The sequence below is a fragment of the Charadrius vociferus genome, unplaced genomic scaffold (genome assembly GCF_000708025.1).
Source record: "Charadrius vociferus isolate BGI_N301 unplaced genomic scaffold, ASM70802v2 scaffold760, whole genome shotgun sequence".
NCBI classification, from domain to species: domain Eukaryota; kingdom Metazoa; phylum Chordata; class Aves; order Charadriiformes; family Charadriidae; genus Charadrius; species Charadrius vociferus.
The window spans coordinates 903741-918279 of NW_009647322.1; the positions used below are offsets into that span (position 1 = coordinate 903741).

At 37.6% G+C, this 14539-nt stretch overlaps 1 protein-coding gene across 1 annotated transcript in view; it reads right to left on the reverse strand.

The window, feature by feature from the left end:
- The window catches only part of SEPT7 (septin 7), a 66771-nt gene that overhangs the window by 15546 nt on the left and 36686 nt on the right, over positions 1–14539 (reverse strand). Inside the window, exons 3-7 of the mRNA XM_009880073.1 lie at positions 12525–12631; positions 6094–6194; positions 5286–5420; positions 2128–2245; positions 169–261 (exon numbers count right to left, since the gene is read on the reverse strand). Coding sequence (XP_009878375.1) covers positions 169–261; positions 2128–2245; positions 5286–5420; positions 6094–6194; positions 12525–12631 — 554 coding nt within the window. The remainder of the gene's footprint in view (positions 1–168; positions 262–2127; positions 2246–5285; positions 5421–6093; positions 6195–12524; positions 12632–14539) is intronic.

Genomic DNA, 14539 nt, shown 5'->3' on the forward strand with positions numbered 1-14539 from the left:
TCTGCTGTGCTTGCCTCTGCTGAGGAACAGCACTTCTCAGAACAGTTTTACATCTGATTTTTATCTTCTAAACATTTTGGTGGGATCTTCATTACTGACAAAAAGTTTTTTACTCTCTACCTTCCCTTTCACCCCCAGTAAGCAGTTTTTCAAAAGAAAATTATTTACCTTTATCTTTTTAACAATCTTATTTTCTTCTTCATCATCTGTTTCTGGAAATTCATATATTTTAATTTTGTGTTCTTGGATTTCTTTCATTATCTAAAAACAAAAATATGTTATTTGTTTGAGGAATTCATACTTGGTAATAACTCTATTTCGTGCTGCAATCTGATTTGCCCTCCTTTTGTTTGACGTGCAAGATATTTGCATATTAAGGTGATTAAGTTACATCGCAAAACTTGCACGTGTTAAACACCATCAGGAGACCCCAAGGGATTATCAGTGTGACCATCTCTGCTTAGCCAGGAGAAGACAGGATCAGAGCCAGAGCCTCACAGCTAACAAAATACTATGCATCAATACACGGCAGCAAAAAAAAAAAAAAAAAAAGAACGTCAGTTTTCTACAACAGGGTAAATAGAGATTTACACTAATGGGAATTCTAGCTACCCATGCAAAAACTAATACAATACAGCTTAAATTCTCAGACTAGTCTTGCAATTGAGTACCTTAAAAAAAAAAAAAAAAAAAAAAGATTTGAATAGATAACTGCAGGCATACTTCAGCCCTTTGAGTTCCCACAATAGATACTGCTGTCACTCCCATTCTTTCCTGTTTCTAGCTCACCTGAGCATCAGTTGGCTTGAAGCAAGATCACCTGCCTATTTTAATAGAGCTTGTGACCAACAGACTGACTCTAGTGGTTAGTTGTGTTGAAAAATATTTGCAAGCACTAATGAAAATTTAAGAATAAATGACAGTGTCATCAGCAATGAGACTGTACTGTTTTGGCACTCAATTTGTCTGAAGGGAATATTATAAACAAGCTGATTAGTTTTCCAGAATTTTAGAACGGAAAAATATTAGACCATTTAGCTGACAGATACACTGTAGAGCCTTGGGGAATATTTCTGTTTCATGGTTCGCAATCTTATAACAACATAAGTTTCCAATTCATGCAAGGTCTTATTTTCAAAGTTTGACTGGGAAAGTCTCCCCTATTTAACATCAACTCATTGGTAAAACTGGTTAATATATTAAGAAATATCCTGCGTTGTACTATTTTTTCCCCTCCATATAGAGTTACATAAAAAAATTTAAAAATTAAATACAATCAAAACAGACTTCAGGTTCACAGCATCTTGCCTAAGTTTCCTCAAGACAGAAAATGTCCTTTAGTTTTAAATAAAGAGTTTTGCACACAACATCTTTTAACACCAACTTTTTTCAGAACCTGTGTTCTTTCAAGCTAGGACTGGACACTGTTCAATAAAACAAACTTCATGCCTTGTCTTGTCCTGTTCTGGGTCCTCCTTATCCTCCTCATACAACACAGCAAAGCCTAAGTGTTCTACTCTGATCATGTAGTTGAAATAAAACATAAACCACTCTGAGGCATTAATACCAAATTTATTCTACAAATACAAAGGTATTATATCAGTTGTATCAATGTTAGAATTATCTCACCATCTTTAAAATGCATTGCCACAGCCCAAGACTGAATGACAGGTATACTGTTTCTCACCTAATACCCGAGGCATCTTTAATAAATACAGTGCATCAACACAAAAGTGAATGCCACAATCAATAATACTGCAACACTGTTAAATACCTTTTTTTAAAAAAAAACAACAACAACAAAAAATCCCACAAGCAAACACAACTTCTGTTAGGCACCTAAATCTTGAAAGCTCCTTTCCTCCCTTACTGATTTTTATCTCAGCAGTGAATTACTTTACTTGCCAAGAATCATACTAAACTTGAAACCTCTTCCCCCGAGGATAGAAACAAGATTATTTCACCAAGAAATATAATTAAATCTAGAGATATAAATTACTTAGCTTTGCTGTCTCAAGTTGTTGCTTCGGGGTTTAAACTTTGCATATAAGAAGTTAAATCTCACCATTTCCATAGGGACCAACTTACTAAATTATCCCATGTCATAATATTAATCTTTCAACTCACCTGTTTTTTAAACTGTTGGCATTCCTCAGGTGTAAGTGTGTCTGCTTTGGCAATAAGTGGAATGATATTCACTTTTTCATGCAGGCGCTTCATAAACTCTATATCCAAAGGCTTAAGTCTGAAAGACAGCATCACAGCTTTGCAATTTATATTAATTAAACAAGAACACGATGCGAGATTTGTCCTGACAACTACTCATTAAGATGCTGATTTATGAGTGATAGATGCCTGAATGAAATTCCAAAGGCTACCCGAAACTGCTATCGGAAATCCCCTAGAATTGTATAATACCAGAGGAATAAGTCATAAGTTAATATTACTACGAGTCCTGAGACTTCTGCTAGCTGAAATTACACTCATTTAAGCAAGTGATAAGAACTCTCCTACAAAGATAGTAAAGCTCGTGTCATTAGGTGGAAGATAGTCACATTTAAAGCCTGACTGGTAAGACTTCACAGCTGTGAATCGTGCTCTGCTCACATACCCAGATTCAGTTTCTGAAAGTCATGTTTATTTATCTGCTTCTTCCTGAGAGTAGGCTGAGATGTTTTTTATACATTAGACTGCTGAACAGTTAACTGTGGCCTGTATACAAATGAAGTAGAAATATCTCATCTCTAAATCGCTATGTATAATATAAAGACCATTATGAAAGTGGATGACAATGACAGAAACTAAGCCACCCACCACACGGGTATATAAAAAAAAACCATCGACGTAGGTCAAAGTGGTCAATATTTCCTGCTTGCTAAAGAAAAGCTACAGAGGTATTGATGCATTAATGCTTCAGAATTACAGCAAGTTTAGTCAGGCTTAAAGGATTTAACAAGATTATTTCTCATATAAAAGAAACTAGGATTAGGAACGTTAAAACCAGATTCATTTGGTACTCAAATTTAGCTTCTCCAAACGATATATAAAAGAATAAAGAAAATGTTAAAGAACACATACTCAACTTCACTTCAACATTTTCTACGTGCCACTGAATTTCTCAGCTTCTACACGTGTCTCCATTAAACAGCTAACATTAACGCACATCTAAATTAAGAGCACTGGTTTGGCTATCCATTCCCCTTAACAAGCCTTCCCTCTCTTCACTTCAAAAAGCTACCTAGGGCAACACCAGGGTGAAGGAAAGTTGCCAAAGCAGAACAGTTCAGAACAACAACAGTGCTCACCTCACGGTATTGAGTTTACAATGGAGACTGCAGCAGGAAGCCTTTACATAAAGATCCTAGAATGGCAGAAAGAGGCTGCAATTCATTATCACCCCATTCACTCACCTGCAAGTCTCCCCTTTCCCCTTCTCTCTCTCTCTCTCCCCCTACCCCCCACACAAGCTAACAGTTCAGATGTTTGCAGGTTTACCAGCTAAAAGTGGTGGGATACATTAAACAGAAGGACCTAACCTGCCATTTTTTTCTTTATAAATTGTAACGAGTCGGCTTTTACGAATATATTAAGTCATAAGGACAAACAGAAGTAAGTTCACCTACAAATGCTTTAATTCAAATGCACATACAGTCATGGATTATTAAGAGTGAAGAGTACACTACTCGATGGGTTGGCTACATGTGCTGCTGTCCTCACAGGAAACATGACCAATGACTGCACTGCCACAAAAACCAGGTAGGAAGTGAGCAATGTCCTTTCAGCGAAGACAGGATCTTAAAAGAGGAAATGAATGCTAACAGCAGCACCAATTTTCTCTGTGCTCCATTCATTTCCTTAATTAGATGACAATTCTAAGCATTTATGCCAGTAATTCAAAGACACTATGAAAATCTAGCTTAACTTTACACATTTTTCCCCCCAATAACAACATGAAATAACTGCACAATAAACACACTTTTCCAGGTTTTAGCCTCACAAATTAGTGATCAAAACTTAATTTATCTGAGGCACTACCTTTATTTTTCCTTACAAACAATTTGTACCTCCCACTGGTTTAGAAAGTTTTAACGGATAAAGGGAGGGTGCGGGGGTGTGGAGAGAAGGCAAATGTTTTTTCAGGAATCTGAAAGTTAGCTCAGAAAAGATTGACTAACACAAGGAATGGATCATCTTCCCTTTATGTAAATGACGTTTTGATTTTGCACACTAGTAAAATAGTATATGCCAAGGATTCAAGTCTTTGCATTTAAAATTTACACGCACACTGAGCAAAACTGACATTACAAACATGCACGTTGAACAACAACCAAAAATTGTTTAGCTAAGGCAAACCTACATACAAAAAACTCTTCTCCACCCCCCAGTACTACTTTCCAAATTTGAGTAGTCTCTGTCTAGTTCAACATTATTAGAACCACTCCAATGCTAGCTACAGAAGCTAGTGTAACAGTATTTTTTGCTGCCTGAGGAATATTCCTCAGAATTCCTTCATTACTCCCTTCAACAAGTCTTACTGCTTTTGACCCATACAACAGAATAAGCTACTTATCGTCTCCTCCTTCTGGTTTTGAAGGTATAACTTAGGAGTCTCTGACATATTTAAGCAGTTATAATACAATGAAAAATGCTAAGCAGCCAATTTCACATGTAGTCAATCTGCATCTAATACACCTTGGAAACGCAGTTCTCCCTCTCTACCACTAGATAGAAGTCTGATCAAGTTAAAAACTAAGCAGGGGTGGAAGATTGCATAATAATTAAAAAAAAAATCCAGAATGCCTATATTGGAATTGTCACTAGACAAAGGATTGCAGCCTAGGTGAACTAAAGCATACTTAGAAGGGTGCATGAAACTTCCCATCTTTAATTTATCATAAAATCAAAGGGAGAGAGGAAGAGTGTAACGGAAAAATTCTGTTGAAGTGTGAACAAGTTTCTCCTTCTAACCGGAGTGTGTGAACAAAAGACACATGGATCACAATTAGACTGGCACTTGTGAACACCTGTGTATTTTTAATTGTTCTAATACTATTTTTCTTGTTAAGTAATTAATGTGCAATCATGTTTTCTGGTGTTCTAACTTAGTACTTGTCTGGCTTGCTGGTGTTTGACAAGCCAAAGTAAGCTCATCTTGAAATTAAGCATGGTCTGCAGGCCATCAAGAAAATCCTATTTGGAACTTTACATAACTAAGAATGCCAAATTTGGATGTTTATCTGAGATAAAAGACAGAGAAAGAAAACATAAAATACACTAATACCAACCCATGTCCTGAAGGAGCAATGAAGTATAAACAACACTGCACTCTATTATCTGGCATCTGACGTCTGTTCACTCGAGATTCTGCATTCAGGTAGTCCTCAAATTTACTGTCAATGTAGTCGATAACTGGTTGCCAACTGCAGAGGTTACATGAATAAAAACCTGTAAGTTATATCATTTATGTAAAAAAGTCTGTCTTTGCTAAGAAATAGATGTACACTAATTCCCCAAGGCTTGCTTTTTTTTTTTTTTCTTTTTAAGATTAAGAGACTTCAAGACAGCACATTTTAAGTGACAGGCTCCTCAAAACACCACCGAGTTACATAGCTCTGAAGATACAATCTGTGAGTTCACTGAAAACCCCTTTCAAACACAATTACCTTCATTGTAATAGCATTAAATAGAACACTTAAGAACAGTTGCCAAAGGAATACGCTTTACTGGTCACATCTTGTGATAGCACAGAAATTGGCTCTGCACACTGCATGTGTGGATAAAGAGCCAAATGCTCCATTCACTTTAAAGGGAAAAGCTGATAGCATTTCAATCACGTTATACTACAGCAGTTGAAGTTTTCACCTAACTGAAAAGTTTAAAAGCATTAATATTTTAACTGAAGATCTAAGTGTGCATTTAAAAAAAAAAGTCACAGGGTATTATCTCTCTCTCTCACACACACATCACAATGCAGAATTAGTGTGGGAGAACATACAAAAAATGTCTTACCAATTACTATTATGCACAGCATCTCACACACACACAGAGTACAATTCAGAATTACTATGGGAGAACACACAAAGAATGTCTTACCAATTACTATTATCCACAGCATCTCCAAATCCTGGTGTGTCAACTATTGTAAGTAGTAACTGAACACCACCCTCTTTGATTAAAACTTTTGACTGCTCAACCTGTAAAATGAATAAGGTAAAATTTTTAGCAATTTAGCCACCCATCTTAAACACTGGGAAAAGGATTCAATGAATAAGAAGTCTTGACAAAGAATTGCAAACTTTCCTGCTTCAGAGGAATACTGGGTCTGTGTTTTGCTTATAAAATCCCAGTGATTTGATAATTATTTTTTTTAAAGAAAAAAGGCTCATAATTTAAGTTAGTGATAAAAGAACCCATCTGAGTATATACGATATATTAATATTTTACTTCCTGTCAAAATAGGAAAATCCCTAACCAACAATACTAATGCCAGTATTAAAACAAACAAACAAAAAAGATGTTCTGAGATATCTAGACGTTCTGATAAAACAAGCATTATACTTGATGAAATTGTGAACTTCGGTCACTTCAAAGAAAATTACACTTTTCAAAACTAATATTCCCCTTAGACACTACATTTCTAGTCCTGTTAATGTATTTTTAAGAATACATTTATTCTTCAGCTAGTATAATGCTTGGGAAAGGAATCATAGAAAGCGATGGTTTCCTGTTACGAACAGATTGATATTGGAAGGTAATACAATCTAGCTGCAATCTGCTGAGCTAGACCTCATGTGACCGTAATGGATTGGTTCCTGTTAGCTCAGGTCACTGACGGAAACCTGGCTCAGACGGCAACTGCATCAGCACAAGGCATGATGCAAGATCTGGGCGTGGGAACGTGTGCCTCGAGTTGCGACCACCCATCTGCAGCACAGCTCCGTCATCTTGCAGTAAGCATGTCATCAAACAGATAAAGCATGTCATGACACACAAAATTTAGGCTAAACAGCAAATAAACTGCTACCCCCTTCTTTCTACCAATAACTCAGTAATTATTGATAATGCCAACATTGGGTGTATCTTCCTGAGAAAGTGCTGTACACCACTGTCACATCAGTCTGATCCACAACAGTAAGAAATGACAAACATGTTAGCATGTTGGCTCTTTCCTTTTGCTCACACGTTTAATCATAGTTTTTTCCCCTGATACTAAGACAGTATCTATTAAAGGGCGACACTAGTCACGCCCCTTTCTAGACATGGATTCAAGAAATCAACTGTGTGAGCCATTTATTCAGAGCCGCACACGAGTTGGCAGACATTGATGCCGCCTTGCTGCTCATTGCTTAACGTTTCTTAAGCTTCCTGAACCCTAACGGGGGAAAGAGAATTATATTTAACTAGGTGAACACCTGCAAGAACATTCACTAATGAACTTTGAGAGAGCAGACATTTGGATAATAAATCCTATCCATATGGTCTCTTGACCAGCTCAAGATTTGCAAGATCATATCAATGGTGCTTAAGCGCTTGCACATCCCTAGTTACACAGGCGAAAGACACTCTCACAGCCACACCTGGACACTGTTGCAAACACTTTGCAATCACTGGTTATGTGATGCAATGTAAATCTACAAGATAAAATAATACTCTGCAGAAAGTCAAACTAAATCTCTCGTGCACAAGCAAAACACTGATTCTAATTCAGAAGAGAACATACAGAAACACAGAAAACAGTAACTAACTGCAAACAAAGCTCCGTATTTAACCTCCGAGTATGCAGGATGCTATTTTTATTTACTCATCAGTCGGGATCCTATCCAAGCCAGATCAACCCCTTACACTGCTAGGTCTCAATAAATTAACTCAGCTACACTACGGCTGTCTATAGCATGCAGTCATCATGAGCTGGTTCCTCACTCAACAAAAAATGAACAAAAATATCAGTAAGGCAGCTTCATATAACAAGAGCTCCCAACACTGGGTTACCTGGGTGCTAGTCACAGAATAACTCAGGTTAGGGTGAACTTCGAGCCCCCCCCCCAGTTCAATCTCCTACTTGAGCAGGCCTTACTGCAAGGTTAGAAAGGTTTAAAATAAAGAAATAAAAAAACAACAAAAAACCAAAACCACCCACACCCACCAGCCTAAGACACCACCAAGTTGCCCTTTCACTAACTACAACTCCTACCCTTCCAAAAGTGTCCAGTCCAAAGCCGTGAGAAACTAGGAACACAGGCAGTGCTTAAAAAAACTTAAGTTTTAATTATGGTGAATGTGTTTCTCCCCCCCTCAAGAGTTCTATGAAGAAACTTTATTGCATACAATCCATGCCAGAACTCAAGAGAGTAATCCCCAGCCACACAGTCAACTCAGCCAAGAGTTTACTACTCACAAGCTTTAGCACACAGGAGATTAACTTCTGATTCCTCGCATTCTTTTTGCTATCTTGCACATAGTAACCACACAGCCCTCCTATAACCAAGCTCTCTGCAAGTATAAGAAACCCATAACACTTTCAAAATACTAGAGATGATAATGTTAAGAGCTGTACTCCTGCCAAGTGCTACAAGCTTCATTCTCCAGCACGAAAATTCCCAGCAAGAACCATTAAATTATTAAGCACTCGTGGTGGAATGCTTTTTACAAAAGAAGCAATTAATAAAACATTATCTGGAACATGTGTTTATAACAAAGGAAAAGGAAGGTCATGAGATCCTCAGAAATGCCACACCAAAGTTTTCCCCAATTCTGTATGCTTGTAAACTCTAAGTGTTGCTGAATTTGTGAAGTCACCTTCTGACAAACAGCCCACAGTAACTGAATCCGTGCAGACTGTGTCAATACCTTACTGGGTGGTGAGGTTTTATATTTATTCTTACTTTTCATAAATTCATGCGAGTATCTTCCTATCAGAGCAGGGTTTTCAAAACCCTACAGAACAAGAAATATTAGTTGATCAAATTAGATGTCCTAGGCTCGTATTGTGGACAATCAGACCATATCCACCATATATTGTAAGTAGTAGAGACTGCTGGTAAGAGACAGTAGGTGAAGAACCTGCCATAAAGCCTCTGTAAAGCTGCATTTTTCTAATCTAAATGGATGTGTCCATACATGGTCAAAGGCACAGAAAGCAGCAACATCTGGAAAAGATCCAGAAAACCACTGTAAACTAGTGTCATTCATAGTTAAGCATCCGACTGCACCCTATCATCTGACTTACAAGTATTCCCAAGGGATACATGGAAAACATTAGTTCAAGTCTTGGAATTTAAAACTTTTTATTAAAAGTCTCCTCCAAATGGCCATTTTCCCATGCACTCCAGTCAACTGGGTCACAGGGGTCTCCTTGGCAGTTACTACACAGCATTCATGACTTGATGCATGTTACAGCTTGACTACTTTTAATGGATTAAACAAGCCTTTACCATTCCCCGTTTAAGATAGTTAAATAATGATCAGAGAAAACGTACTTCATATCCCATCATTTCTGAAGAACTTTCCTTTGAATTCTTCTGACATCAAGTCACTTACTATTAACTGGTTTTCTGTTTTTTTTTCATTAAATTAATACAAAAAACCTGCCTCACAAAACAACTTCAAACTGCTGTTGTTTTCAAGCCGAAATCACAGTTTGCATTCATCTATGCGAGACTCTCATACAATTCCTGATCACTAAGTTATTCCCATCATGTAAGAGCAGGCTATTATTACCACCAACATTTTAGGATGCTCTGGTGGTCTGTCTCATCTCTACCCTACAAAACTCTTGACATCCTCACCTTAGAAAGGTTTATACTGGCAAAGAGTACAAACCCCGTGGATCCAAACAGCAGCTCCCACTGTTAATTCTTTGATTTAATATTTGAATGGAATCACCTCCACATCATACACATCATTGCTACAACACACAATTTTCAAGGTCATAGGGGGAAACAATTTTACCCTCACTTAGACATTGACACAGAAATAAGCCGGTTTCAGTTTCCTTCTTAAAATGCTATGCTTACTGGTTTTTCATTCATCACAAGTAACTGAAAGCAAAGAATACAAGTATAGTCAAACAAAACAATTACTCATTGGATAAAAGTAATAGTTTCTATGGGGGAAGGTGGTCTTTAAATGTATTTTATTCCAATCTTCTTATTTGCTAAGTCATGACAGACCCCAATTGAGTACTGAAAATAGTTTTGGCTAGCTCTCGGCCACCCTCAAGCTTTAGCTCACACAGTGGAAGTAGGAAAAAATGCAACGATTTTCCAGACAGGCTCTGTTCAAGCCCTCTCCCCCGCTCCCCAGCTTTACGTGCTAGAAAAAAAAAATAATAAAAAAATTAAGTGAAGCTTCCTGAAAAGTATGGGAAAAGTATAGGGTTTTTTCTTCAACCAGTAAAATTAATAAAAATCAAACCATCTCTGAAGAACTCAAAAGGTCAGGATGAACAGATCTTCTAATCTTGCAGCCTAACAGATGAAAGCACTTAATTCAGATTCCAGAAGCTCCACACACAGACTTTTAGTTGAATTTTTCTTACGCTTATCCACCTTTAGTGAGGGTGGGACCAAGTGATTTTTGAAAGATGTTTTGTTAGGTTTTTTTGTTAGTTTGTGTGTAAATCCTTCCTATGATTTTCCCCAATTTAAAAAAAAAAATTAAAATCTTCCAATGACAGGGAATCCAACCCACTGTTAAGTTCCTTAAACTATCATTCAATGAACATAACCTGGATTGGTTTAGCTTCTGCTAAACCAATGTGTAATGAACAGGAATGAAGTCACACTACACCTCTTCTCCAATAAAAAAAGTCCCCCTTCTACTTAGTTTTCCAATAGTGACTGATTATTTAATGAAAAGTATATTGTACCAGAACTATTTGCACATCTTTTCCATCCCACTTAACATCTCTTTAAAACTGGAACATAAATTCAACCCTTTAATTCAAATAATGGTCTAATGCCCCTGCTAACAAGCTTTTAAGTCATTTTGTCAAAGTCACTATGGTTTTACATTAAACTGATAAAATATTCTAATAGACATGACCAAAGCTTAGAAGAAAATAAATATATTGTTAATAAAACTCAGGATGTTCAAAAGCTTTCTTTCAAATTAAAAAATTGATATTCTGCATTTTGTATTAGTATTCAAGACTTTGCTTATCAGTTAGCTCAACATCAATGTCATTTAACCTTCTTAGTACGAGCATAACTAACTTTTTCCTGGCCTTCTGGTAATTATTCAGTGTTCCGAGACTGGATTAAAAAAAGCCTTACCCAAACCTTGAACAAAAACAAACTAAAAGCCCCACAAAACAGTAAGGTCAGTGGATCGTGGCACTGGAGCACAGTTATTAGATTCCATTGAATAAAAAAAAAAACCCAAAACATTCAATTTTACAGTTTCTGTTTAGCACCTTGCATACCCGCCTAACTCAACACAAGGCGTAATCACTTTATGACAACTCTGTAATTGCAGTCACTTCAGCCAGTGGTCTGAGACTGTCGTATTTTGCAGCTGGAGGAACTCTGCTGGACAACAGCAGCAACAGTGAGCACCCCTGGTCCTCATCTGTATGAAGTTAGATTATCACAATCTACCTTCACCAAAATCTTAAACAAGTGTCTGATGAGTGTCTAGAGAGATGAACGGAGCTCATGCATCCTTATTCAGCTGCACAGCTGTGGAGGCAGAAAACACCCCACTGAAGCATAATGATTCCCTAAACTAACCAAAACATTTAATTATTTCTTAGTATTATTTTTTTTCATAAACTTTTTATAATACAAAAAGCACGCTCCTTTTCTTAAGAGAAAATATAACTGATCAGGAGCAAATTAGTACACATAACAAATGGATCAAGTTTAGTTTTTCAGTCATTGACTAAATATCTCAGTTGTATCATGCACTTGCAAGAACATCTTCTTTGCCTTTAAGTCTAGAGCTTGAAGTCAGCCATGTCCACCCTAGTCCCAGATATGTTTCTGAATAACATTGAGGAGGGACAAGAAAAAGAAAAGTACCACAAAGGATACAAGTTGCAGAAGAATGTGGGACACTTTTGAACACTTCCACTTTAACACTTCCAGGGACGGGGCCTCCACAACTTCCTCATACATATTAGGTCCTTGCACTTGTGTCAAATCCTTTAATACACAGTTTTTAAAGGCCTGCCATAGACGGTTTAGTGCACATCTATGTATTTCTACAGGTATACTCAATATTTTAATGGCTAATAAAACATTCAATTTCTGAACAGGACTGCACTGGGATGATGTTTCTAAAGTACACGTAGCACACGAAGCACTTCACTTCAGGGCTTCCACACTTTAAGAGGCTACAAACTTCATAACCTGGAAGTTTTGTGTAGCTAAGGTATACTGAAAGACACACTGACTATTTCTTAGTGGTTTACATCCTGGATAAACTTATTTGAATTACAGGTGTTTATGTGACAACTGTATCCCCTTATGTTACTAAATTGCAAGTTACATCATTCAAGCTGCATTTTTTTCACCCAGACATACCTGTACAGTCTTTTTAATTCTGTGTGAAGGACCTGGATACTCTGGGGAATACAATTCTGTTAAGAATAATGAGTTGATTAATGTTGATTTTCCCAGTCCAGATTCACCTAGAAGAAAACAGAACAGTTTCAGTAAAACCAGGAGTATCACACTGAGTATAAACATTTAGACCTATGTTTCAAATACTCTTGAAACATACTGTCTGAAAACATGCACTGCACTCTAAGGCTTTAAGAATCTGTCATCTTTTCCAGTTTCAAGGAAAACCTTGCAAATCCAACTATCACTGTTGGATTCTTTAGACATTAATTTTTCTGATCACATTAAGTACTGAATGCATTTAGCACTTCTCCTTCGCTCCCATTACAACACACAAAGATGATATTGCCCCACATTAAAGTTTATAATCAGGCTATCTTCCTGGTATTACTTCCTATCATGGCACCAAAGCAGACTAAACTATGTCCTTTATTTCAATTATTATTTCAGGGTCTTATTGTCAGAGGGGGGAAAAAAGAAAAAAAAAAACCACACACAAAAAAAAAAAGAGATTGAGATTATTTTGGTCTGACTCCTAAAGCCACATAGCTAAAATGAAGTTGCAGAACTTTGTGGTTTGCCTGGGAATTTTGTTGTTGTTGGGGCAGGGGAGGGGGATTGCATTTTGTTTGTTTGTTTTTTGGTAATTTGTTCATGAGCAACAATAAGTCTGCCTTGCTAAAGAATCTGGAAACACTACTGCCATGACAAACCAAAGAGATACAGCTACAATTCCCACAGCAACAATAATCCCGCACTTACAGCTCTACAGAGACAGGATCAAGAATTTCAGATCAACTACTTACTACAGTATTTAAAAAGACCAGTCTCTTGCTTAGTTTTCCACTGTAAAGAAACTACTTCAATACAACAATTCACACTGGCATGAGAACTAAGGAAAAAAGTATACAAAAGCGATACTTTCTGTTCAAGTTTTCATATGCAGTGCGGTTAGTACATTGACCTAAACAGAAACAGTCGCACAGAAATTTGCTCTTAAGCTAATGAATTTGGGTGCAAAATACTGGTGACATACTTTCAATGAGGGAGGAGAATGAGCTGCACTGCCCCCACACTTTGAAAAGAAAAAAACTAACCTGCTAATCCTCCCCATCCCCAAACAAATACTGGGTGATATAAAGACAAAACCCAGAAAGCTTCACAACTTGTCTTGAGATACATGTCCTGGGTTAACACAAATAATCAAGAGTTACAAAACAGAAAGGGGTTACAAACCTCAGCAGACAAGACCCTGTCTCCAGTGTAATAGCGGGCTCGATTTCATACACAAGCTAGCTTATACACATCAGCCATCTCGATTACAATGGTGTAGCTCAAAGTCTCTGCAGTACCAAACAGAGCAATCTGATTAGCTATACTGTAAACGGATTAGCAGCTGATGAAATGTTGCAACCAGAGCTCCTGCAGGCTGGCTACCTTATTAGCAGCGCTTATTCTTCAAACCCAACCCTGTCCGACACACGAGCTAACCCATCCTGTAGGCATGGCCTTGCTACAACCAGGAAGATGGGCCACAGCGGCCAAGGAACACGGAGATACTCAAGTCATAACCTCAAGATAGCAGTGCTGGGAACGCTAACCCCAACACAACAGCTATGTGTGAGCTAGAAGGGACAGGCTTGCTGACAAGCGCTTCATTACTACCACTGTAGATTTTACCCTTTTCTGTGGTCAGATGCATTAGGCATTTCAGAACCACTCAGTAAATACAGTGCCTAAAAGAGTCTGGTTGTAAGGGACACACGTCTTCTACTCTGCACTGGAAGATCTTTAGGGCAGGGTCAGCTGCAGCTGAGAGGCTTCCCGACCAAGTCTGCAATAGAAAGAAGCTTCTGAAAAGCACAGCTTTCCAACCTCATAGCTGCAGCCAGTTTGAGGCTAAACCTTCTCCATCTCACAACTCTGCTCAAGATGCACTTTATCATTCCAGTTAAACCGGAGAGTTTTCACCCATC